The sequence below is a fragment of the Nannobrachium achirus genome (genome assembly GCF_963921795.1).
Source record: "Nannobrachium achirus genome assembly, chromosome: 3".
NCBI lineage: Eukaryota > Metazoa > Chordata > Actinopteri > Myctophiformes > Myctophidae > Nannobrachium > Nannobrachium achirus.
In genome coordinates this window covers 48,057,049-48,084,530 of record NC_137812.1, presented here as the reverse complement: position 1 = coordinate 48,084,530, position 27,482 = coordinate 48,057,049, and the positions used below count along the sequence as shown (strand labels likewise).

Below are 27,482 nucleotides of genomic sequence, written 5' to 3'. Positions count from 1 at the left end.
ACCAATTTTAAACTTGATGAAAATAGATGATCTATAAACTCACATCACGATTGTACAGTGTAGATCAGCTATTTATTGTTTCGGTTCGCCTGACATGAAAGTGGTATGGAGAGAACCAAGAGAGAAGGACAACGGATTGTGACGAACTATATTGTCGTCCATGCCTTACCCCTTATCCCGAAACAGCTTTTAGGGATTAGGGGTAAGGCATGGACGGCCCTAAAATTTCCTAATTGTTGAGGAGAGGACAAAAACATATGGTCATGCCCACTTTTGTGCCCATACGGTATATGGAGCATGCCCATATATGCTGCTGACTTGTTTGCGCCTGATGCCATGACAGAAGAAGAAGAGGTTAGACAACACACTCCATATTTGGGTGTAGCCAGAAGCCCTCTATTGGAGAGTCGCACCAACTCTGTTCACTTCATGGGGCCAGGTCTTCTACATACACATCTATTGGCGAATAGTGACAGAGCGTGAACCGGACGATTACAGAACCCATTGGAGTCTATGAGGAAAAAGTGACATTTCGAGTTACATGAACCACGTGAGCGCCGCTGTTTCTGACCCTACATTGGCAGAACTCTCTAATACAAGGCTCTGGGCGTAGCTGCAATTTAGAACTCCTTATATGGTTATGGCCGAGTCATGATGCCACGAGCGTGACGTCAGAGGTCCACCCACCTGCTCACCCTCCCATTAGCCAATTTTAAAATAGGATGTCCTTGTATTGTCTGAGCTCTCATGTAGTCTGTAAATCATCCGTGTTCAGACACTGACACCACTTGACACCTATCTACGTTTTAACCTCCAAAAACATCCTTCCAGTAACGCACAAGGTCTTACCTTGTGAGAGTGGTAATTGGTCAAAGTAAAAATTACTTACTTTCACACTTCATGCCCTGGTGCATGAGTCCATACAGCAGAGAGCCACAGTGGTCACAGAAGGTGGGGCTGCCATAGGTGTGGATCTTAAACTTGTGCTTGGTTCTGGGGTCCTGACAACACAAACAGGATAAGAAGCATAAGACCTTTTTTTATCTACAAAATTGATTCCTCCCCACACACATTGCTGTGTGTTGTCACTGCTGTTGTATCCTACTGACTCACCTACCAAGAGTACCCACCAGGAGGACATAGAGCCCTTCTTCCCCTCTACCCCCCAATAATCGCTGCTGACAGGTGCCACACCCCAACCCATATAGGACTACATGCAGTGACAAATATCACCCTCTCCCAACACTGGCCAATTGTGCGTGTATAGCCGCTCGACAACACACGCTGGATTCGAACCCACAACCTCCGTGGTGGTGGGCACTGGGCAGGCACTTTACGACTGCGCCATCCAAGCACCGCAATCCAGAGAGAGTTAACATACTTGATCATTACTCCTAATAAAGGCATACAAATATGGAAAAACATTGTATAAGTTCACAGAGTAATAACTTTTTATTCAAATCAAAATCCTACAATAAGTAAAACAACATAAAAAGTCATCTAGGCCTGGTTTGAGTATTCACATTCACTTCAGCTTAGTCTTTCATCCGCTTGCACTCAAACATATTGCATTTATTAAAGAATAACAAAGGAACACGAGAGAGCAAAATGAACATCACTGGTGGTGAGTGATTGTTCATTGATCGTAATCTCAGCCCGTCTTTCAATCAGATTTGGACGAGGTGAGGATTAATAGAGCGGCAGTCCAATCAATGTGCCTCCAGCCCACTTGAAATGCTAACGTCAAGCTCTCATTCAGTCATTTATTGTCTTTTTGGGGTGAATGAGAGTGTAATCCATTGCACTCCATCGACTAAAATTAAACACAGAGCCACTCAGGCATGCCAAAATGTCAACCGGCTGTGAATAAATATCAAAGCATTTAAGTTTGGAATTTAGCTGCAATCATGCTATTACTATTTAAAACCAGAGAATGCTACGAATGACAAAACATCTAAATATATTATACTCTATACAGGAGAGGGGAAGGGTGCACACCAGTAATGCACACCAGTAATGATGAGGTACTGCTGACCTTGGTAAAAAAGAAAAGAAAAGGCTCACTCATAGCCACGACGCAGGATTTATTAAAGGGATACTAACATTAAAGGGATACTAACATTTTGACCTGGTAAGGTCTTCTTCAGGGATTTTTGAAGAAACATGTCAAATATAATCACAAAACTTTCATTAAGTGGCAGAAATAGTATTACAGATGGAATGCTGTATGTATTTACGCTAATGGAGAAATCATGACAAACCCAGTAAAATAATTAGTGTTAATGTATCCATTTGTAACCAAATACCTGTGAATTAACAGGATTTCACTGTGTAACAGTAACCTCTTTCCCATATTCCAGTTATTTGTTATTGGGGTTAAGATCTCTGTTTGTCCAGTCAATAATTGGTTTCAGCATGTGGAAACAACCATCAGCCTGAGCCTGTCATGTATCATTACCGCTCTAATGTACCATTGCGTTTCCCCAGACACTTCCAATGTACTGTATGTTCAATTATTATTATTGTTACAGTATTATAAGCTGACAAGCGATTGGGTCATCTAACGCATGTGCTATAATGCACATGTGTGCTAGGGTGCCTTGACGCAAGTCCAGGGGTACCTCAGAATACTTTGGTAATATTTGGAATTTATCAATGTCACTTGCACTTCACATGGTGCGCTCTTTTTCAGCCTACAGTACACCAATAAGGGCCCTATTCTTGTCCATGCCTTACCCCTTATCCTTAAACTCTTTTGTCATTTTCTACTAACTTGAAAAACTTTTTTAAATATTTAAAATAGCGGATCTACAAGCTCAGAACGTGTCGATGTCGATCAGCTATTTGAAGTATTTTAAAATGTTTTTCAAAATGGTTAAAAAAGGCAAAGAATTTAGGGATGGACAAAATATAGTTCCAAGTCTCTCTGATCAATCTACTGTATGTCATTAATCTCTGCCATAAAATGAAGGTAAAATAAGGCAGTGAAGAACAAAATGTTTATTTATACTCATCCTACGATATCTGAACACAGGCATATTAAATGTCTAAAAAGGCTTCGGTCCATAATATAATTAGATTAATTCTGTTATATGGAAGTATATATGACATATTGTAATGTATAGGGGGGAAGATTTACATATACAGTATAGGTATCATTACTATGACATAAGGTACTGTCAAGTAACAATGTAATTCAGGGGTGCCGTGGATGAAAATGTTATTTACAAGGGTGACCTGGGACAAAATATATTTGAGAACCACTGCTATAATGGAAGGTTACAACGCAGTTTCCACCAGGACGGTGACAGTATGGCAAATATTAGTGTGAACTTAAGGACCCAGTCGTGGAAGATTTGACTGCATAGTACTCTGAGGGAATATAACACTGTTTCTGTCAGACCAGAACATACTGTGTAAGTTTGAACACACAATAGGCTAAAATGAGCATTTGATCATTCTACAGATCAGAATGCTGACTGCACTATTTTCCAGAAACCAGATCCAGTCCATATTCTTTCATGACTTTTCCCAGAAAACACAGTACCGAAACCAACAAGAGATAGAAGCATGTAAAACACTGTCCCAGCTAGAAAAACATTTAGATAGAGGCTAAACAAATAATAATAAAACTCGGCCTTGAGCAAATATCAATGGGCGTGCAGTAAGTCAAGCCTGAAGCAGTGAGGTAATCTTCTAAACAGGTAAAACCAAACTGAAAAGCCAGCTTCCAAACTGACAGTATCTATTTCCTCCTTCTGGGTACACAATGAAAACACCTGGAAAGGTTATAAAGGGGAAAGTTGTACTGTACATAATACAGTAACTTACGTGCATGTCTGACAACTGCGTATTGCATATCTAGTTCTATTTCTGAAATAGGGCTAACAATTATTAGCCCTATTAACAATTATTTTCATATTAAATATGAAAATAATTATTAGATTTGATCAATCTACTGTATGTCATTAATCTCTGCCATAAAATGAAGGTAAAATAAGGCAGCAAAATGTTTATTTATACTCATCCTACGATATCTGAACACAGACTTATTAAATGGCTAAAAAGGCTTCGGTTCATAATATAATTAGATTAATTCTGTTATATGGAAATAAATATGACATACTGTATAGGGGGAAGATTTACATATACAGTATAGGTATCATACTTACATTACTATGACATAAGGTACTGTCAAGTAACAATGTAAATCAGGGGTGCCGTGGAAGAAAATGTTATTTACAAGGGTGACCTGGGACAAAATATATTTTTAGAACCACTGCTATAATGGAAGGTTACAACGCAGTAGCCACCAGGTCAGCGACAGTATGTCCGGGCGACAGGTCTATCAATGAAGCTGGGCAGGGTTCTTGCCACCATTCACATCACACCAATTTGCTCTTCTTTGACTTCCCCTTGCACTTAACTGACAGCTCATACTGTAGCACTCTCAGAGTGAAAACAGAAAAGAGGTTTTCCCGAGCAGCCTTTCAAACTACTTTTCTGCTCTTTCTCAGTTTATGCAGTACTGTAAACTGCTCTCAGGACAAGAATCCCTTTAAGTGGATTTGCATTAAGAACATTCTCCAGGCTAGACCTTTTTATTCTTTTCTCCTTGCAATGCATCAGCTGGAAGGGAACACCTGCCTATTTGTTCACTGAAAACCGGAGAGCTCCATTTCAGTGGGAAGTGGGGATTCCATAACACTAGACCTTACCCGTTCGAAGATATGTGCTACAAAATATGTGCAGGGTGTGGGTTATGGGGAAAGTAACTGTAACTGGTGCGTGCGTGAGAATATGTGGGAGCATCATAATGTAAGGAGCAGCCCATGGAGAGAGAGAGAGAGAGAGAGAGAGAGAGAGAGAGAGAGAGAGAGAGAGAGAGAGAGAGAGAGAGAGAGAACATTTCTAACTGTGAGAGAGGTGTGTGGGCTCGGGGCTACAGATCCCATGGCCTGGAGGAACAGACCGTAACCCTGACAACAGGCTGTAGAGCTGTAGAGTGAAGAAACGCTAATAAATAGCTTGAATTCGGGGAAAAATGAAATTCGGGCTCCGTCACCGTTTGTATAATGCTAATGGCCAATGCCATGTTAAATTTGAGATCAGTCGCTGAAGCGAGTGAATAGATAATGCATTGTGTGACTGACCTACTGACTGACTGACCTCTCTAATTATAGTATGGATTGTCTGAAAAAAAGACATCATGGCTAAGAATATCCCGCCAGGTTCCTTTTTGTTAAGTAATACATATCTCATAACAAAGTTTTAAAGTACTGTGGAATAAGGGGAAAAACAAGACCAAGGGTCCTATCTTTCGCCAATGCAGTTGTAATTTTTAGACCCAGCGCTTAGAACCAAATATGTTTAGCGTGCATGGGCGTTCGGTTTAAAACAAATTATGTGTGGTCCGGAGCAAACTGAGTTTTGACCAACTTTTGAATTGGTCTTAACTCTATACACTGACTCTGTACAGTGACTGTGAGACCGCATTATTGGAATTAAAGGGCCATGAAACACAAAATCACTTTTTCTATAAATATTATATCAATGAGTCACTTGTGATGGGGGGCAATGATATGGTTCATTTTGTTCATATGCTTGTGGATTCAGAGCTTTCTGCTGTCTCTGTAGCTATTTCTGTGTACTTCTAGTTTCAGGGTAGAAAAGAAATATTTTGCGCCACTCATTAAATATTTGCTCACTGTGTACCATTAGTTCGGCGTGACGTGGCTTATCTAATTAATTTAATGTTTGTTTTATATAGATTTGTATCAATGGGGGGCGTGGTTTCACTGTAGGCTGCTTACAGCCAGAGAGCAGAGCAGGGACTCCGTCAACAGACCGCTCACAAAATACACTGTTGTGCCTGCGGCTGCTGTATCGACCGTGGTCCGTGGGACAGGGCTGTTGCTGTTCTGTTGCTGTTCGACTCAGTGGTGGAAAGTAACACTTGTTACATGTTGGAAGTATATTAATACTGCGATGTAGAAACACTCTGTTACAAGTAAACATCCAGGATTCAAAATGTACTCGTAAATGTAAAAAAATAGCCGATCTACACAACGCGTCGCGAAAGCGGCGCGGCTATTTTTCGTGCATGTGGACATGGCGTTTAGTGTGTGCGCACTGTCACCACACACAAACACGTGTCACACACACACACACACGCACACACACACACACACTACACAGTCACAAAATAGCCGACAGCGTAGCATCCATTGCATCAGCCTCCGGCTGTCCCCACGGATAATCCACTCCACACACAGAGCACGCAGCACGGCTGGAAAACGTTAAAAAAACATGTATAAAAGCTCAGACAGCACATTTCTCCTGGTTATAGAACATGGAGTTGCCGAATCTTTATACTTTTTACACCTCCAATGGCTGGTTTTAAATTTGTTTCCGAAATGCAAATGCAACAAGTGCGGACGCCAGACAGCTTCTCTTTGATAGAACACAATGATATGGGCATTACTCCGCCCCCTCCCCCCACAGCAGCAGATAACCAAAACTACATTTCAGATTTCTTTTCATGTTTTGAAATCCCATAAAGCAAATTAAGAGGCGGGGTTTCATGCTCCTTTAAGATGCACCTACTGTAGGTGCAATAAAAATTCATTTTCAACAATTTAAGTGACTGTGAATGTTAACCTGGTGAAATGCTAACCTGCCGACGCTGGTGAATGCTAACCTAAACCTAAACCTAAACCCTAACCCTAACCCTAAGACAGAGACAGAGACAGAGAGGGGGGGATGAGCAAGAGAGAGATGGAGAGACATCACGCCAGCTGCAGTTACTCATGTCCACCCACACACTGCTGATCCTGAAGGATTCTCCTCTTGTCTCCCCCTGTTCGCTTTGTGTCCCCTATCCAAGCCATGAATCAGTGACGTGGACGGTGGACCTGGAGCGTATTGAGCCGCAAATGGATCGAACGGTTTTGTCTACTGTCAAATCAGCTTTCAATGGGTGGCAGGGTACTGTTTTTAGTGGGCACATAAGTAACACTATTAGTTTTATTTTTTTATTTTATAATCTTTTAGCTTAGAAGGTCAGAAACAGGCAAACCAAGGTAATAAGGATAATAATAAATTGAACAATGAAGAAATAATTTAGTAGGTTTTAGCCAAGGAAATGTTGCAGTTTCATGAGCCAGAAGGCCACAGCTTAGACGCTGAAGTGTGATACGGTATAACGTCCTCTATCTCAGTCTGCAAACAGTATAAAACCCATTGTTAAGCTTGTATATTATCAGAATTTGCTTCAAAATTAATGATTTTCTTGTTGCTGCAGCACAAGATGACAACTCTCATCAATTGTAACTCTCTATGCTGAAAACAAGTAGATATATACACATCTTCTACTGTATGTGTATATTAAACAGTTGCAGGCATGCTAGCTAAAAACCTGGTTTAAAAGGTTGTTTCAATCCATCTATAAATGTTTCCAGATGGTCAGAACTACGAGCATCTGTAGCATACATTCTCACTCGGGAGAGTAATAATATCCAGCACATTGGCCATGACATATAGTATTATGAATGATATGCACTATTAGGTTGGCCCTTAACACATCGTTCCTGGGAGCTTGGGAATGGATTGCAGGATTTAACCCTGCGGCATCTGTCCACCATTCCATCCTAATTGGACCTTCAGTGCATTTGAAGGAGAGAGGATTGTATATCGTCACAATCATGTCTGACACAACTCCAAGGCTAAATGCATGGTTCCTTTCAACTACAGAGAAACTTCCATAGCATGAAACCTTTCAGAACCCATGAAGGAGGAGGGAGGGGTATGTCATAAATAACAACGCTGTGTTGTGTTGCCAACATTATTTTGTTCTATGAAAAAGTTTCAACAGCAACCTCTTGACGGTATCGGCACAATGGAAGACCCAACACATTCTCACCCTAAGGTGCATGGTTGAGCTCAGCATCTGTGAAATCCTAGATCAAATCAGCCCTTGGTAGGCCTGATCAAACAACCGGTGGGGACTGAAGGCGATGAATGAGAACATGTATGAGGCGGCAAGGGTGAGCACAGCCTTGGCGGCTAATTAGCAGCCCGGATTAATTAGCAGGTAGCATGTCAGCCATCCAGCCTTATAGTTCATTAACGACACAGCTGGGTAAAGCCGAGCAGGGCTTCCCGGCAGAAGTGAGGTAGGGAAGGCCTGGGAGGTCAGACACTGGTGTTCTCCATCCTCCCACACAACGGGAATTTCTCCATATATACTGCAGTAATGCTCCACATGTTAGTTGTTTCCACTACATTTCATTAGCAGCGGCAGGCCCCCGCAACCTTTGCTGCTTGCAAATTGCCCTTCGCGGAAAAGACGATTAAGATCATGAAGACTAATCATCTGCTGCTAATGTTTGGCTTAAACAAACAGCATGTGGGGATATCCCACAATAATTAGTTCATAAATCAAGGAGTACTGAAAATTGAAATACAAATGTATACACATATAAACTGATAATGTGAATATGACCATGGACCAAACCCACCCCAAATCCTTTGCCGTGCTCTACAAAAATAATCCAAAAGCGAACACACCACCAACACAGACCTCTTCTCCAGAGAAATCTCCATATTTACATTTTTGATGTATTGTCATACTACAGTGTCACACAAAAGTATATTATGGCCTTGCAACTTGTAAATCTGTTATTTTTGGAGAGAATATTTTTTATGTGAAAGTGGTTAAATGTGTCTGTGGGTTTTATGAATATATAACCCACGACAAATATTAACAAGAGCTTCTTCTTCTTTCGTGTATCATCGTCCTTGATGATTTGTGAATAAATAATAACCACATAGGTCCATTGGAACACAGGTTCTTCCCCCCCATCTTCTGAAAAGTAAACATTTTGGACATACAAGGTTTCCACCCGACAGCAACAGTAAGTAAAGCCTGACGGGGAGCCATTTGGAACTACAGTGTAGACGGGTTGTGCTGGTGTCAACAGGTTGGTCAGTGGATTTGTCACGTTATTCATCAGAGCTTACAGGACACTTACTGTAGAATACCACTGCAGCTGGAGGGTAATCTCCTCTGCTCAAGAAGATATTCGGTCTAACCTGGGCTCAGGCCAAGGCTTTAAAGATCATGTTGTTAGGGGAGTAGAGTACAACAGAATAGAAACAAACACACAGTCAACTGAGCAGGGTTCGTGTGACAGCGCCACCTCAAGGAGACAAATCCCTTATCATTCCTCCAAACAAACAGTCTTCTGCCTCAATGGTGTAGGTTGTTGAAGTGGTTGTATATTAAGCTACACTTGTTTCTTTTTAAATTACCTTTTTTACATCAGGCCATTACACACATTGGACAGTGGAAGTTGTCTCTCCGTTTCTTTTTACTCTGTCAAGGTATAAGCCTGCCTTTGTCAACCCCAACAAAACAATCAGCCATCCTCTGTAAAGATCTTATAAGAATAAGATTCCTTCTGCAACAGCAGCCATCTCACCAGATCTATAACTATGAATGCGTCATAACACATAAACAGCTAATCGATTGTGTTTTGTACTTACAACTACCACCATTGTATTCAAGGCTATCCTATATGTCAAAGCTATTGGAACATTTAGAAATGGAGCAAAAACTGTTGTCTTCATTTACACTGACATGGACAATCGTTCTCAAGCTTTTTTGTGTTTTACTCCTTTGTCAGAATATAATCATTTATACGCAATTTTGACAACAAAAACATCGATCAATCTATAGCATGTTTGCTAGTACCGTACTGTTCATCTCTCTAAAGCCATTTTCTTTGTATCATTGCTTCACAAGCCAGTGGTCACACAAACAGTGCTACTGCTACAATTTACAATCACAGTACACACCATTTCTTCTGGGAGCATATCTTTGAGCTTGAATTGAGACATCTCATATAGACAACAAATGGATGGGTTCCACTGGTTGCTGCTGTTCACGGTTGACCATACTGGATCTTGAAGACCATTTCAAAGCCATTCAGTCAGAACTTTCCAGGATTTCCTTAAATATGTGCCGCGGTTTACTGTTATTATTGCGACCGAAGGTCACAGTATAGCATGAGAAATGTCGCAGCTTGTCCGTCAGTCAGTCCGTCAGTCACGGCTCTGATATCACGCTCTGGCTTGATGTCCCTTTTATGCCCAGATATTTTATGCCCATATATAGTCGACAATGTGATGTCAGAACATGCCCATATATGGGCATTCCCAGATCACACTTGCAAATGTATTACGCTCTTGTCCGTTTTATGCCCATATATGGAGATCCCTGTCCCGATGTCATCAATATCAAGGGCATATCTGGGAATGCCCATATTTGGTAATGCCAATATACAGTATGGGCATGAACTGACATCACATTGTTGACTATCATGCAGGGAACTCCATATATGGGTAACTGGTGCGATATATATCACTGGCCAGATGGCCAAGAATTGGCGCGACGTCGCCCTTTAGAGCGAGGTCGCATGTCGCCCTGAGGCGTCTTACTAGTACTGTACTTGTAGAAATTAGTCATCACTTAACTCATTGAGTGCCTATCCCGAACTAACCCTAACCCTAACCCTAACCCTAACCCTAACCCTAGGGGGGGATTATTATCGCATCCCAGAGTGCCTATCCCGAACTAGTTCGGGATATTAAAAAAAAGAAAAAAAAAAAAATTTGAAAGATTTTTTTTTGAATTTTTTTTTTTGGACCCCATCAAATCTAGTGAACATGATTTCAATCGCGATTTTGCATGTTCCACCCCCATACAACCCCATCTAACATACAGGGCAGCCATTTTTGTTTACATAACATGTAAAACATAATGGCTATTATCTCAAGAATGCCTGAACGGATTTCCAATCGGATTTTTTTGTTTGAAAGCTGTGAACAAACTGCACAAATCCACTCCAATGCAATCCAGGATTGCATTGGATTTTTTAGAGCTCATTCTTCTCTGGTTTTTTTCCCATGCATGAGGTGTGCAAGGTTTAATCGTGGCTAAATTGCCGAAAATAGATCTTCTAAAATGCTTGGTAGCCAATAGCTAACTTCAAGCTAACTTCATTCTCTTCCTGTACATGCACAAAGGAAAGTGTTTTGGCAAGTCATGGCTCCAGGGCTTGGGCATGCATTACCAGCATATCTCTATTATTCTATGGCCACTGGGCGCCCTCTAGTGGTGATAGGGTGGCACTAAATGAGTTAATATGTACTAAAGCAGGGCTACTCAACTTAAGATGGCTCAGGGGCCACTCAGCAAAATACAAAAAGTCAGAGGGCCGCAAGATAAAAATGACGGTCGTATTTTGGACATTTAGTCTAGACAATGATTTTGTAACACACTGCATGAATAGTCTAAAAAATAAGGAAAAGCACTAGAAAACAGACACATTTCCATCTGTGTAAGGACAAGAAGAAATGATTAATGATGAAATGATGAAGTTAATTATTTTGGAACAAATAAAATAGCAAAAAATTGTTTCTTAGTGGTTTTGGAGAGTAATTGAAAAAATACCCGAAATTATTTGTCAACACTGAAAGTAGACAAAATATATTTTTATTGGTATGACCATGGCGGGCCGCAGGTTGAATAGCGCTCTATTAAAGTGACCCATCCTCAGTCATGACACTACTATACATGATTTACATGTGCACAACCGTGGATTCATGAGAAAGAGCCTTTGTGAAACCAGACTCTCATTCTCATATCCCTGTCCCTCCCTCTCTGTCATCCATCCTTTCTTTCTGTCCTCCCTCCATGGCCTGGAGTGACCCCGGGGCACTGTACCAGGGCATTCTGAGCGCTACTGTTGCATTAAACCTATAAGCAACACCCTGGCTCACACCTGATCCCTGGGGGCAGAGTAAATAGGCTTATCAAGGCCACCCGACCGAGAAATAAGAACACAGTAAAACGCCATTGAAGTTCTCACCAGTCCCTTGTAAAGATGCTTAGCATAGTAAATACCCTCTCAGTGTAGTCTGCGAGAGCTTTCACATGAACAGGCAGTGATGTCATGCAGGCAGACAGCCAGCATATCATCGCTGTCGGCTTGCTTGTATGTCCGTAAACTTTACTTTTCAGGAAATGTAAAAAATAAACAGGGTTCCAATTGATCCAATGTAGTTATTATTTAGCACTTACTTAATATTTAATAACCACGTTCACTTTAAATGTTTGTTTTCCTTCTTCTAAAATGGCAGATCTACAAGCTCACAATACATTGTGAGATTGTAGATCTCACAATGTGTAAAAATAAATTACATATTATTTTTTTATCTCGCAAATATATGTTAAACATATTTTCTATGTTTGTTTTCAGTGAGCCCACACAGTTTATACAGGAACTGCCTTTTCTAGTTGAGCTCTGAGAGTGTAGCCGCAAGAGTGTGTCTACTGTACATGCATGGCCCTGGCTGTTGGCAGAGTGATGGAGTGCATTGACGGCGATGGATGTGGCACCACAGGTGTGCCACCCTGCCAGAGCAATGAGTGAATGGAGAATGCAAGTATCTTGGGAACAAAAGACAGGCCAGCGAGATGAGCAGAATGCAACAGAGGGAGAGGCTAAAGATAGATTATTCTCTCTCTTTCGTACCCCTCTCCCCCGCGCTCTTCTTCACACCCTGCAGTTTTCCTGTCTGCTGTACACTAAATTACCATGTCTACCAAGCCATAGTCCCAACAGGAAGCTTCAAGACAAAGACTGTGGTTCTTCCAACTGCACGATTAATGTACCGAAGAACCATGTAGTCCAGTCATTATATGAAAAAACCTAAAACAAATTGCAATAGTAGCAAACTCAACTGATTCTGTATCCTCATTATGTTCTTAGTGAGGGAAAAAAAGTCCCAAGGAATCCCATCGGGGCAAAGTTTTGAAAACGACCTACCTACCTTCACTTACTATACACTACACTATAAAGGAAAATATGACTCCCAAAAAATCTGCTTTAAGTGGGATGTGAGGGGTCAAACTAGGGGTTTTTAATTATTCTGAATCCATTGCAAGCATTTGTTTTGCATGAAAAACATTCCTTGGGCTAAAAACGGACCCCAAAGACTGTGAAAATTGATGACTCATCACTAAACCATCATTTTGAGGGGCCATTTCTTGCCCAAGGAAAGTTTTTCGTGCAAAACAAATGCTTGCAATGGATTCAGAATAATTAAAAACCCCTAGTTTGACCCCTCAAATCCCACTTAAAGCAGATTTTTTTGGGAGTCATTTTTTCCTTTATAGTGTAGTGTATAGTAAGTGAAGGTAGGTAGGTCGTTTTCAAAACTTTGCCCCGATGGGATTCCTTGGGACTTTTTTTCCCTCACTAAGGACATATTGAGGATACAAAATCAGTTAAGTTTGCTACTATTGCAATTTGTTTTAGGTTTAGCCTAATTTTGGCCTAAAATTACTGGACTAATGGGCTGCTGTAATGTTCATGTCCATCAGCAGTGCAATTGATGCCAACTTTGCCCCACAGCAGGAGAATAAACGCCTACATTCACCGTATGTAAAACAACACATCTTACATAAGCTGACAAAAATGTTGCAGTGCCTAAAGAGAGAGCTATCGAGATACAGGGTTACGCCAGATTTTCCATGTCTTTTCCACAACGATTTGATAGGATTCATGTAATGGTCAGTCTGTAGGATACAACAGCACAACACACAGACATGTGTGAGGAGGATTTAAAGTTGTACCATGTAACTTTTTTTATAAAACAAATCTTAAAATTGTCCTAACTGTTAAATCGCTAAAGTTTTAGAACACCCACTCCGTTATTTTCAGCTTCTGAAGCCTTCTCTTTATATGTTTTCTATGATCCTGGCCGTGGACCGGATTTCGCGCCAAAATGACGTAATCTGCATCATCTGTATACGTTGTGTATACGTTGCCCAATCACATCGCCGATCATGCACACATGGTACACTACCGGCCAATCACAGCGCATCTTGAAGTGGGGTCGCCATATTTGTAGTCGCCCGTGTGTCTCTTTACTCAAAAGGTAATCTCGCCTACCAGGCAGGGTGAAGTAGTCCGTTTCTCCGGAATGCCTGAACGCACAGGAACCAGGGACCCCTCTAAAGATAGCTCTCGGCGTTGTGGAGGCAGACGCGGGGGTGTGAAGGTACGAAAAACAGTATAGCTTTAATGACTAAATTGGGGAGAAAAAGTATATATTTTCATTTTATATTTGCTGAAGATTCAGCTCTTCTAGTCACTCATCATGATAAATTAGAAAAATGACTTGGTGCAGAACTCCACAAAATCTCCATCTGGTGATTAAGGCAAAACTAAATTTATAAGTCTCCGGGGTTCAGACAGGGTAGGTGACTTTGAACTTACAGTCAAGGAAGACGTTACTCAGGCTCAGAGTGGAGGAGAAATGTTAAAATGAGTACGGTTCACAGGATCATAAACAAGGTGGTACCCAAATACCTATTTGTGATGCCGCCTGGTATTCCACAAGAGGCAGCTCCACTGACTTTGTACAGTGCAGATTCAACACATGGGGGTTTACACACACTTTCACACTGAATGGACAACAATGGAAATAAACCGTGGAGCTTTTCCTGCTCTGTAAGGAACAGTATAATAGCCAGGGGTATCCATTCCCTCTGGCTTTGCTCCTCTCCTCACCTCCACATCCCTCACCAGGAGGTGACATTTGGACTGGGGAAAACAGGTGGCTCCTCCTTCTATTGAGGTTCAAGTCAATTCCTCTCACCTGGCATCCCACAGCGACAGATCCCTGCATCTTTCTTGGCATTATGCCCAGCCCACACATGTGCAGTACATACACACATACAGGCATACATGTGTGCATGCACGCAAATGCAATGGTAATGCAATTTGCCACGTTGTAAATGTTTTAAAACTCAACTGAAAACTATTATTATTATAATAATAATGTACTTCTCTCTGCGACAGTAATTAGACTTGATCAGTTATTAGAGCGGCTAATTATGCATTCACATCATTAACCACATCCTTTACTTGTCACTGTGAACATCTAAAAAAACATGTCTTTGCACTACACAGCCAAGCACACATGAGAGTGCACTCAGTCATGTGCATTCCTGCATTCACTCACAGTCTCTCTCTCACACACACACACACACACACACACACACACACACACACACACACACACACACACACACACACACACACACACACACACACACACACACACACACACACACACACACACACACACACACACACACACACACGGTTCATTGAGATGCTGAAGACGGTGTGGAATTTAACATGGGGCTGTCCTGAGTCTCCTGACCTTTACTCCAATGGTACCAGGGCTCAGCAGCTAGCCCAAGGAGGCTCACTATATCCCCCTGACAACACTCTCTCCCCCTCCCTCCCTCTCTCTCTCTGTCTCTCTCTCTCTCTTGGAGTGCAGGAGGCGGGGATAAGTATTGGAAGGAACAAACTGGGGCTATCATTTATCCAGATAGAAGCTATACTATTTTTAGCATATACATCACCACCCTGATTCCCCCTGGCCTTTCACTAAGCTGTTGACTGCAGAGCAGGGGGGCAGGTTGCTGCTGCACCTCACAGGGGTCTTCCTTGCCATGCGCTGTCAGTTACATCTACTGGCTTGCACGCTTCCTTCCTTCACACGTACGCTCATTACATCCATCAGCTTGAGGAGCTCTTAAGATAATAATAATAATAATACCTCTCCAAGCCCATATGTTCCAGTCTGGGACCAACTGACATCTGAATTTAAGTTCCGGCCTGACAGCGAGTCGCGGGTTCGAGTCCCAATCCCGACGACCTTTGCTGCATATCAACTCCCCGTTTCCTGCCAACCTACTGTATAGCCTACCTATCAATAAAGGCAGAAAAAGCCCCCAAAAGTGAGAAAGATTATTGGAAACGTCCTTTCCTTTAACAGAATGCTAATGAGAAGACCACATTCCTAACGCCATACAAAAACGGAACCAAACTTCCTCCTTTCATTTTGGAGCAGTCCTCTCACTACTCTGCAAGCTATCACTGGAAAGGCAAGTTCTTGGTCAATCAGGAAGTTAGAACAATCTTGATGTGCAGTTATTTTAGTCATTGCCGTTCAAGCGTATAGAAAAAGGTCAACAGAAATGTATGAACATAACCTCAGTAATATAAACAGGAGGAGTATTGTTTCCTTTGTGGGTGCCCAAAGATGAATTCATGCGGGAACACAGGCACCAAACAGTCTGCAACTGCAAATTTTTGCCAATTAAAATGGCACCATACGTACACGAACAAAGGCAAGTGGAAGCAGAAAAGAGTGAGATACTACAGTATATACCGTGTATATATATCCATGCTAGCTCTGTAGCTCATTTGCATGGATTTGAGTGTTACTGGGGGGGGGGTCAGGAGAGGATGGGAGGCTGCTGTCACGGCTGTCGCATCGGGCTGACCGCACCGTACACGGTAATCTCTGGCAACAGGGGCTTCGCTTGGTGAGAGCTTGTAGATCCACTATTTTCGCTATTTTAGAAATGGGGCTTAAGTGGTAACTGCCACCCCCCATTTCTTTCTGAAATTACGCCTCTGTCTGGCGACCTTTTCAACATCACAGAAACTAACGCAGAGAGGCTTGGGGGAAGATAACAGAAGAAGGTGTGTGTGTGTGTGTGTGTGTGTGTGTGTGTGTGTGTGGGGGGGGGGTTGATGAAGAGCTCTTGGCTCTCACTGGGTTGTGTCGCAGACATGCCAAAGTCTGAATAAATTGGCGTATCAAGCCATCTGTAAAGGTTTTAATAATTAAGGACTTTGTGAGGCTAAAAATAAGTTATCTTCTGGCCAAGGTCTCGGCAGAGTCTTTTTTCACGGTAATGAAACAGTGTGACAGAAAGGTCTTGGCCGTGGCCATTCATCTCACTGCTCTGTGGCTCTTTGCTCCTACACTCACTTTTAATATGGCTTGTAAGTAAGTGGACTGCAAAGGTTAGAATCTGAGCATGTGTGTGTGTGTTTGTTCCTGTACCTCTGCTCTTTTGTCATCCTCACAAGAAGAAAGGGATACAGTATGTGAGGTTTACATTTTAGGGTTACATTTAGGGTTAGAACTAGATTATTAAGATTATGGGGCCTGGTGCTAAGAGGTTGTAATTATTATTTATAAACCAATCAGAGTGTGTCGGCTCCCTTTACCTTTAAGAAGCAGCTGGGTCATCATAGTGCACTGTTCATTAAACAACCGATTTGCGAAATTGCATTCCGCCATCTCTGGGAGCAGCTTTAATAATGTGATATAATGATGTCAGTTCACGCGGCGGGGAATAAAAGCTGCTCCTCGAGGAAGTTCAAGGAAGCTGCGGTCAGAATCACTGTGGCCTAATGTCTCCTCATGTTCATAAGACATCTGTGATATAGTTGACATATCAACTTAATATTCATAAATGTAAGTAGGGCTATACTGAAATAAATGAATCTATTTTTCTCTACCTTTCTCTCTTCTCGCCGCTCGTCTTTCTTTGGAGACGCATAACAGCGGCAAATCTTTTATTAATGAGAATCAAGTGCTTGAAAAATGTTATCTGTTTATCAAGTGTATTTTCTGTTTGAGCACAAGCAGTTTTTTGTGGTAGGCTACCATATCACTTAAATTCCTCAACTTGATCCTCTTTTTTCAAACCCACTTCACGTGGCGGTCCCACGTGCCCCGCCTCAATCCCCATTGGGGACCGGGACGTGAAGTCCGTTTGAAAAAAAGAGGCTCGCGTTTAGTGTTTACTTTCCTGCCGGTGTAGCTATTGTGCGTCATGCAGACACGTCAATATGGGTGGTTGGAGTTAGCACGCCCAGACTGTGATAGACAGACGGCCCCATCCAATCACCTGCCAAATAGCTTGAAAAAAGGGACAGCCTTCTTCAGCGGTTGGCCCTGAGCGGTTTCAGATGGAGGCTTATGAGAAAGCCACCATCTGGCGGAGTCTGGTTAAACTATATGGTGTCTAAATAGTAAGGAAATATTTGTGCTGCGCAGGCTGTTAAGACCAAGATTTGGTATTTAGTGGACACCAGTATAAAAATGTGTGTTGAAAACTAGCAATGACGCTGCGCCAAGTGCGTCTAGTGGATTACCAAGCTTGTTTAAGGACATGGTTTAGGACCCAAGCTAGTGATTGGCTGAAACGGAGGTAGGGAGCGCTCCATTGTAGTCACTTGGACCGCGCAGAGGAGGTGAATAGAATGCGTTTATCGTGGGCTTGCCGAGGCCTTAAGGCCTGGGCATAAATATAACGATTGCATTCACCACGGCTTCGTAACTCTTCGCGGGCCTTCGCGCCGCTTGTTAATGTCGTGGACAATAACGAATGTCGTGGACAATAACTGTGACATCTAACCATAAAACGAGCGCTCTACTCCTAAACATGCTTGGTAATCTGCTAGACGCGCGCCAAGTGCCACATTGTGTCGGCGGAAGATGGTTGCCTGGCTCCAGCCAATAGACCCGCCCACTCTCTGAGTGGACTGCTTCTCTTGGTCTGGAAGTGGCATATGACAAGCCTCTTTCTGTCGGTGTATTGGCGCACCGACCAACGAAATCAATGCAAGACAGAGGAGGAGTGGGTCTAACTTTTGAAAATCAACAGAAACAGTGGAGGGAGGGGTAGCTCACCAGAGCTCTTAATTGCTCCCTTTGAACTTCAAAGGGGTTCTGAACTGCAGTCATTGATTGAGCCATACAAGTGTAAATAGCTCATTAGTGCTTCTCTCTAATCAATGTAACATCAAAGACAACAACTTGATTCCTGTCATACAGGGGGAGGGGGAATGTTTTGTGTACACAAGTCAAACACAACCCCTCCCACCAGATCTCTTGTGTTTGGGAATTTCACATTTTAAATCCCCTCCCCTTTTAGTCCAGTAGCCAGCCCATAGAGCCCCATTGTGAACCCGGACATTTTGAGTACCCTAAAGTTTTATGTTAGAAATGTTGAGTATGGGTCCCCAGCAGTTAGAAACTGCCAGATGCTAACTTGCATATGTTGGGCAATTTTCATAATTAGCATAATTAGATAAAATTTGCATAATCACCTATAATAATGGAAATATGTCAAAAACTGATTGGACAATTTGAACAATATTGGAGTGGTTTTGGGGGTTATTGAGGATGCTGAATCCATTTCTGACATTTTCTAAATTCAAAACGGCCGTTTTAAACCGGAAATGGCCATATACCAACTTAAATTGGGATGATTTTGATACTTTTTTGTTGATTTTGATTATGAATTAAATTATAAATGTGGTTATTTATATGCTTATAGATTATCTGCATTTCAAAAGCAAAATATAGACAATCCACACAAATTATTAGAACAATGACTGCCACAATAGCCTATCAAAAATAGTCACTTCATCATTTAGAAAATCAACAAAAAAGTATCAAAATCATCCCAATTTAAGTTGGTATATGGCCATTTCCGGTTTTAAAACGGCCATTTTGAATTTAGAAAATGGCAGAAATGGATTCAGCATCCTCAATAACCCCCAAAACCACTCCAATATTGTTCAAATCGGCCAATCGGTTTTTGACATATTTTTCATTATTATAGGTGATTATGCTAATTAAAGCTAATTATGCTAATTATGAAAATTGCCCAACATATGCAAGTTAGCATCCGGCAGTTTTTAACTGCTGGGGACCCATACTCAACATTTCTAACATAAAACTTTAGGGTACTCAAAATGTCCGGGTTCACTTTCTGGCTACTAGACTATAGAATAGGGACAACTTCAGACTCAAGCTCCAGCGCAGAGTCTGAAATTAGGCTAGGAAGATGGGGCCTCTGTGAGGATTATGTTTAGGGTTGGGACAGAGGAAATTAATGCAAAAGACAAAAGAAAAAGAATGGATGGTCCATAAGTACAGCAATGTACAGTGTGTGTGTGTGTGTGTGTGTGTGTGTGTGTGTGTGTGTGTGTGTGTGTGTGTGTGTGTGTGTGTGTGTGTGTGTGTGTCTGTGTGTGTGTGTGTGTGTGTGTGTGTGTAGGTGTGTGTGTGTGTGTGTGTGTGTGTGTGTGTGTGTGTGTGCGTGCGTGCGTGCGTGCGTGCGTGCGTGCGTGTGTGTGTGTGTGTGCGTAAAGGTGTCAGGGGGTTAATTATGGACTAAAGTAAAGGAGGTTTTCCTTTGTTCTTCTCTAGCAGATCAAAACATTAAAGCAGTAGTTCTCAAACTTTTTAGGCACTTTAGAACCTTATATTAAGTCTTCCCAATTATTGTTCCAGTTTAACCACTATGAAACTGGCGTCCATATTTTGAGTCATGATGATGATGATTGTCAACAAATAAATTGATATACAAGCTCGCAACGCATCACAATGCAACATGTTGTGAGCTTGTACAGTATATCAGCCATTTTGGAGTCTGTGACGTGGAAAAGAGCTAGTGAGTGGCTCTAGTCTAGAGTCAGAATCTATTTATTTTATTTTATATGTCATGCAGTAGCAGTACCCTATATATTTTATCTCTCTGTGTTTAACACTTACTGATGTTGCTGCTATGATAACTAAATGATGAATAAAGGTCTATCTTGTCATACAGTACCACATTTGAAGTTCAGATTTGGGCTCATTTGGGCATGTTGGGTTTTAGTTCAACTGCTGGCAGTGGTGTAAAGTGGTGTTAAGTAACTAAACATAATGAGTACTTTTACTTTTGGTACTTTAAGTACATTTTGATGCCAATACTTCTGCACTTTTACTCAAGTACATTTTGAATTCCAGACTTTTATTTGTAACAGAGTATTTCTACATTACAGTATTGATACTTTTACTTAAGTACAAGTTAAGAGTACTTTTTCCACCACTGACAACTGGAATGGATCCTACAGATACCTTTAGTATCCGTGTGCTTGTGTAAAGAAATGCTTGACAGCTGTGTGGGAAAACCATCACCATTCTCAACATTACCTCTACATTAGCATTGTAGGCTGACGTTCCATTTGCAGCACAACACAGGGCTGTTTTTCTTTGCTTTTTAGCCACACCCCTCAGTGGCTGTGACATTGACTTTGGGCCTTGTTCGTTGTGATTACAACATAGCAATTTTGCAGAACTACCGAATTGAAATGTTCTCAGTGAAAGGTGTTGGTATGGTAAATAGTTATTTCTGTAGATGTGTGTGTGTGTGCGCACACATATCATATTATGAACACACACACACACACACACACACACACACACACACACACACACACACACACACACACACACACACACACACACACACACACACACACACACACACACACACACACACACACACACACACACACAGTCTTTATACTCTATGGCCCAGTGCAGAAATAAATAAATAATTATATAATAAAAAGCTAAAAGCAAACAGAAATCAATACACTTGATAAAACCAGCATGCCTTGTGTCAGCACAAACAAGGCCAAGAGCACTAATGCATCCTCACGGTTTCCCAGAGTCTGACAACCCTGCCCAACCCCAATTATGGCTCTGATCTTGTTGTTCCACACACATACATACAGAATCCTCCTCCAAGACTAAATGACACTGTGATGGTTTAAATAAAAGAAAGGGCAGTCTTATTTAGGTCTTAATATGCGCTTTATCAGGATATGACAACAGGCATCTATTTATGGTTTTGGGTGGGCTGATCACAGTAAATATTTGTCTGTGAGTCAAACAGAGAGAGTGGGAAAGTATGGTGCTTGTACTGAAGACGTCTCTGGGAGAAGAAGAGGCACAGTGAAAAGGAGGATAAATTAGGAATGGAACAGATGAATCAAATGGGTTTAGCATACAAGAATAGTTGGCTGACGAAGACACCATGACATTAATTTATGTTCCATTGTACACCAGTATCGCTTTCCCACAATTATCTGATTAAAAAAGAAAAGAAAAATCTGTTCTTGTCGGCAAGTGACAGTGACACCATGATGCTGGTGTCAACGCATTCTCGCTCCCAAAACGGCAAATGGGTGACGCTTGGGATGCATTTGACCAAACGGTTTGACGTCTTGGTTGTACCCGCTACATGTTGACATGTTGATTATGAATTACAATTCTGTCCTCATCGGGACATGACTTGAATGCAGCTGAGTTGGCTGAGGCGTTCACAACGTTCAGCAAGGCAACCTGCTTGCCTAACAGCTCGCTCTGCGCTGCCTCCCGTGGCCCAAGTTCGTTTTAGAGAGTGTGCCTCCGTTGTTTTAAGCCTTTTCTTTCTTTTTTGCAGAGCTGTCAACCTTTCACGTCTTGGTTTGAGAAAGGCAACTTTCACATTCCAGGAGTGTGTAAGTGACCGGGACGGCATCAGATCACGTCTTACATTTGCCATTTGGTCACATTTGTCCAAAGAAGTCACTATACTGTAGGCCGCTTTGAGAGTGAGAGTGTCTAGATGGTGTAAAAGATTGGCTTCAGGAAAAGATTGGATGCAGTGACTATAGGGAAACAACTAAATCACAAAAATAAAGGTAATGGAACACCTGAAGCTTTTGGCCATGTGGGTTCAGTCCTGTTCCCTTCAATCACAGCCCCCTTCCCCCACCCTACATCATTTCACTACATCACCGCATCAATTCCTTCTGGAATAATCAATCCATGTACCCTGGCTGTGACAATACAGTACATCCCTTTCATCTCACATTCTGTGCCCATATCCATTTACCTCCCACTCCCTGTCTATTGCATTCTGTACCATCGCTTTCTCTCCTTCCAACTAATTGTCTCCACCAGCCGAAGGCTGAGGGAGAGTATGTTTTCCCCTCCGTCCGTCCGTCCGTCCGTCCGTCCGTCCTCGCAGTTTGTGAGCGCCAGATCTCAGTCGCCGTTGGCCCGGACGCTGTCAAAGTGAGCACACACATTCCCTGGATGCCAATCTAGAACCTCTGCCCTAATTTTTTCAAATGGGCCTTTTCTAGCGCCAACTAGTGGCCGATGTTTGCTAAACACATTTCTGTGCACTACTCTTACAGATTTTGTCCAAAAATCCTACAAATCGGTAGGCAATATCTCGACAGTCATGTGATCGACACGGATCTGTCCGATTTTGCATATTCCATCCTGATTGGCTTCCAAAGTTTGTGGGATTGAGCCGTTTTGAACAAAATGCCTCAAATCACAAACGCAAAGTGCAATTATCATGAAATCGCGCACACACGTTCCCACTAGGCCGAGGAAGAAATGCCACTTAATTTTTGTTAATCAGCCTCATGGTGGCGCTATAACAACCCGATTTGTGGTTTTACCTATAACTCCACCGATCAGTTTCAAACTTTGTAAGCGCACTCCCTAGAGGCTAAGGATAAACCTTTGCCCTGCATTTTTCACATCAGCCTTTTATAGCGCCACCTTTGGGCCGACTTATGTAAAACACATTTTTGGATATTACTCCTTGAGATTTTATCCAAAAATCATGCAAATCGGTACACAGTATCTCTATAGTCATGTGATCAAGTCCGATCCATCTGATATTTCATATTCCATCCTGATTGGCTAATATTAGCTTCCAAAGTTTGCAGGATTGCTCCGTTTTTGAACAAAATGCCTCAAATCATCAACGCAGCTTGCGATTACCGTGACATTTGCCACACATATTCCCACTAGGTCAAGGAACAAATGCTACCTTTTTAACATTGTCCTGTTATAGCGCCACCAGCAGGTAGACTTTAGCAAAACACATTTTTGGAACACAATGCTTGAAATCATGCATGCAGCGTCCGATTGCCATGAAAGATCTAAGGTGAAGAACATATGCCACCCTTTTTACATTGGCCTATTATACAGTAGCACCACCAGGACGCACGGCCTGGTGGAGACCTGTGCTCGGAAGAGCACTGCTTCTAGTTTCTCATCTCATCTCCCTCCCTCCCTCCCCCATCCCTTCATCTACCCTTTCTTTCCATCTGCCTCCTTCCTCTTCAACCAAATCTCCCATCTCTCTCGATTCTTCCCCTGCCTGTTCTTCTTTCTTCCCTTTTTGTTTTCCCATGGTTCCTTATACGATCCCTTCATTTCTCTATCCCCTAATCACGTAAGGATGTCAGGCATGACAGGGGAGCTGATTGCCTGTGGGAGCTGATGGCGATGGATCCTTTATCTTGCTAGGGCATGTGTCGAACAGGCCTCACTTCCCTGCCCTCCGACCAGGCATGCGCACACACGCACACACGCACACGCGCACACACGCACACACACACACACACACACACACACACACACACACACACACACACACACACACACACACACACACACAGATATATATATCATCCAAAAACCTGGCAGGGAGTCTAGTGTGGGCAAACCTCTGCCCTCAATGATTTGCACCATTAACAAGCAACTATATACCAACTATTTCTAAGTGTCCAAATACATTCTGAATATTGTCTAATTATCTCACGGCACCCACTTTGAAAACCCCTGCTCTAGTGTACAGTAAAAGATAGTACTTCTCTGTTTCACACAGAGTTGTAGAATGCAGCAACACATGGAATAGACACGTCACAACCGCTCACTTCACTGTGTGTGTGTGTGTGTGTGTGTGTGTGTGTGTGTGTGTGTGTGTGTGTGTGTGTGTGTGTGTGTGTGTGTGTGTATTGGAAGGCATCTGTCAGCATGGGGAGTCTAGTGGAAGAAATATGTAACAAAAATAGGCTAATGTGTTCACTTCCGGCAGAAAGCGTGAAAATTTGCACCTAGGGGTATTTTTGTGCGCCGAATTCAAAAATTGACGGTCCCAAGCACTTTTCCCATGGGATCTGGTGGCTCTAATTCACTTACCATACTAGGGAAAAAAGACCCCCCAAAGAATCTTCTTTAAATAGCATGTGAGGGGTCTATCTAGGGGGTTTTCATGATTCTGAATCCATTGCAAGCATTTGTTTTGCACGAAAAACATTCCTTGGGCAAGAAATGGACCCTACACAACTGTGAAAAGTGATGACTCATCACTAAACCATAGTTTTGTGAGGTCCATTTCTTGCCCAAGGAATGTTTTTGTGCAAAACAAATGCTTGGAATGGATTCAGAATCATGAAAACCCCCTAGATAGACCACTCACATGCTACTAAAATAAGATTTTTGGGGGGTCTTTTTTTCCTAACCCTAACCCTATGGTAAGTGAATTAGAGAAAAGTGAATTTGAGAAAAGTGCTTGGGACCGTCAATTTTTTAATTCAGCACACAAAAATACCCCTAGGTGCAAATTTTCACGCTTTCTGCCGGAAGTGAACACCTTTTTCACATATTTCTCCCACTAGTCTGGGGACATGGGGATCGCACATCTGTCTGGGAGCGTAGAGGGCTCAGCCTACAAACCAAACTGAAATTTACTGTGCTGTTGTCCTCCCCTGCCCTTCTGTATGCCTGTTATACATGGACTGTGTATAGCCAGCATGCAAAGCAGATCAATGCCTTGATTGCCTCCCAGATGAGATGCCTCAGGAGGCTGCTCAACATCAAATGGCAGGACAAGGACCCAGACACAGAGTTCCTCCACAAGGCTACATTTTATGGAGAGTATCTATGCCATGCTCAAGCACTCTCAGCTGAGATGGGCTGGCCATGTCTGCTGCATGCCAGATGAACAACTACCAAAAAGGCTGCTGTATGGCAAACTACAACATGGCAAGTGCTTAGGCGAAGGACACACTAAAGGCCAGTCTCAAAAGCTGTGGTCTGGATCCAGAGACCTGGGAGGCCGGTGCCCAACACCACTCCAACTGACGCATTGTAGTCAAGCATGATGTAGCAGAAAAGCACCTCATCCATGGAGCCGAACAGAAGAGACAGCTCTGTAAGACCCTCTCACCCAGCCAGCAGATGTCCTCACTGCAACCGGTAAATCCTTGCAAGGATCAACCTCACCAGCCATCTTCACACCCATAAGACATTGTGAAGTCACGAACATAGGCACAGTGTGTGTGTGTGTGTGTGTGTGTGTGTGTGTGTGTGTGTGTGTGTGTGTGTGTGTGTGTGTGTGAGAGTGTGTGTGTGTGTGTGTGTGTGTGTGTGTGTGTGTGTGTGTGTGTGTGTGTGTGTGTGTGTGTGTGTGTGTGTGTGTGTGTGTGTGTGTGTGTGTGTGTGTGTGTGTGTGTGTGTGTGTGTGTGTGCATGCGTGCAGAAAACACTTGTTGTCAGGTTCCAGCCACGAGAGTGAATAAGTATTTGGAGAGCTGTCAGTGTGAAAAGGTCAACAGTTTTAGAAAAGAACACAAAAGAATGAACAGACACACATGCACAACACGTACATACACACATTCACACATGCTCTCTCACAAATTGATCTCTCAATTGATGTGTGTGAGTGACTTTTTAAGATGTATTGTATACATTACTTTTTTCTAATTAAAACACCCTCATCCTTTGCATCCATCTGTCCATTTGTACCCCTCATTTGAGTCAATGACCTACATGTCAAAACTAAAAGTGGTGTATGTAGTGCCATCATGAGGTAAATTTCTAAATTGGGGATTGAATTCCTTTGGCCTACTGACAGAGTGCATGGACAATTTGATACTGATTGGTGTAGTAGTTTGTGAGATTAACTATGGACAGACAGACAGACAGACAGACAGACAGACAGACAGACAGACAGACAGACATAAAATAAAATATCTCCCGCCCTGGCCTTGCTGAGAAAATTCTGGACGTTTAAAGGACAAACTAAACAGCTTTAAACAACCTCTCCATCCATGGGCATGGTTTAATAAGTTGTCTTTAAAGTATTTCTTGTAGTGTATATTGTTTTGGCCTTGCAGGATCTCTCGCCAAAGTCTATAAACATTTCCAGACAGAATAACAGCATCTCATGTCCTGTACTCTGGTACTCTAGTTACTTACAGAGCATGGGAACACAAATGTTCCTCTTCTCGCATCTCATCTCCGGTCTATCAGTAGATTGTAATATCTCTCTCTTACTTAGAAGATTTCTGTTTCTGGACTGAAAACACTACACTGAACACAACAGATGCTGATACTAGTTAATTGTTATTGTCATGCATTACTGCATTATTGAGTAATGATATAACAAGGAATTGCCACATTAAATTCTGCATTTCAAAGTACATTATTATTGTAGTTGAGCCATAATGTATACAGTATGTCACATGTAGGCAACTATTAGGTCCACCAGAGGGTACTGAATACACACAACATGGCTCAACTATGCACGCCTCTAGGTTGCCTTATGGAGAACAGAGGTGCTTCAAGCCTTATTAATGCTTCCGTGAAATAAAGTGGCATATGATAATGTCGCTTAACAAACATTACACTTTTTCACAGTATAAGCAGGGTTAAGCATAAAGTAGGCTTAACACTACTGTTGGCCGATGCATAATGCATAATCAGGTGGAAAGACACACTGAGCTGCAGAACACATTCACTTATTCTTTGTGGAAGGCCGTATCCACTCATGGCACCAACTGCATGTGCTTCTTCTTCAATGGCTCCTATTCATCATTATCATTTTGTGAAAACAC

The 27,482-nt window shown here is 42.2% G+C and overlaps 1 protein-coding gene across 2 annotated transcripts in view; it reads right to left on the bottom strand.

Annotated features, from left to right (window-relative positions):
• The window catches only part of LOC308281284 (protein kinase C alpha type-like), a 210,052-nt gene that overhangs the window by 102,307 nt on the left and 80,263 nt on the right, over positions 1–27,482 (bottom strand). For both annotated transcript variants that reach the window (XM_080721426.1, XM_080721427.1), the window contains one exon: positions 890–1,001. In XM_080721426.1, the coding sequence (XP_080577552.1) occupies positions 890–1,001 (112 nt within the window). The remainder of the gene's footprint in view (positions 1–889; positions 1,002–27,482) is intronic.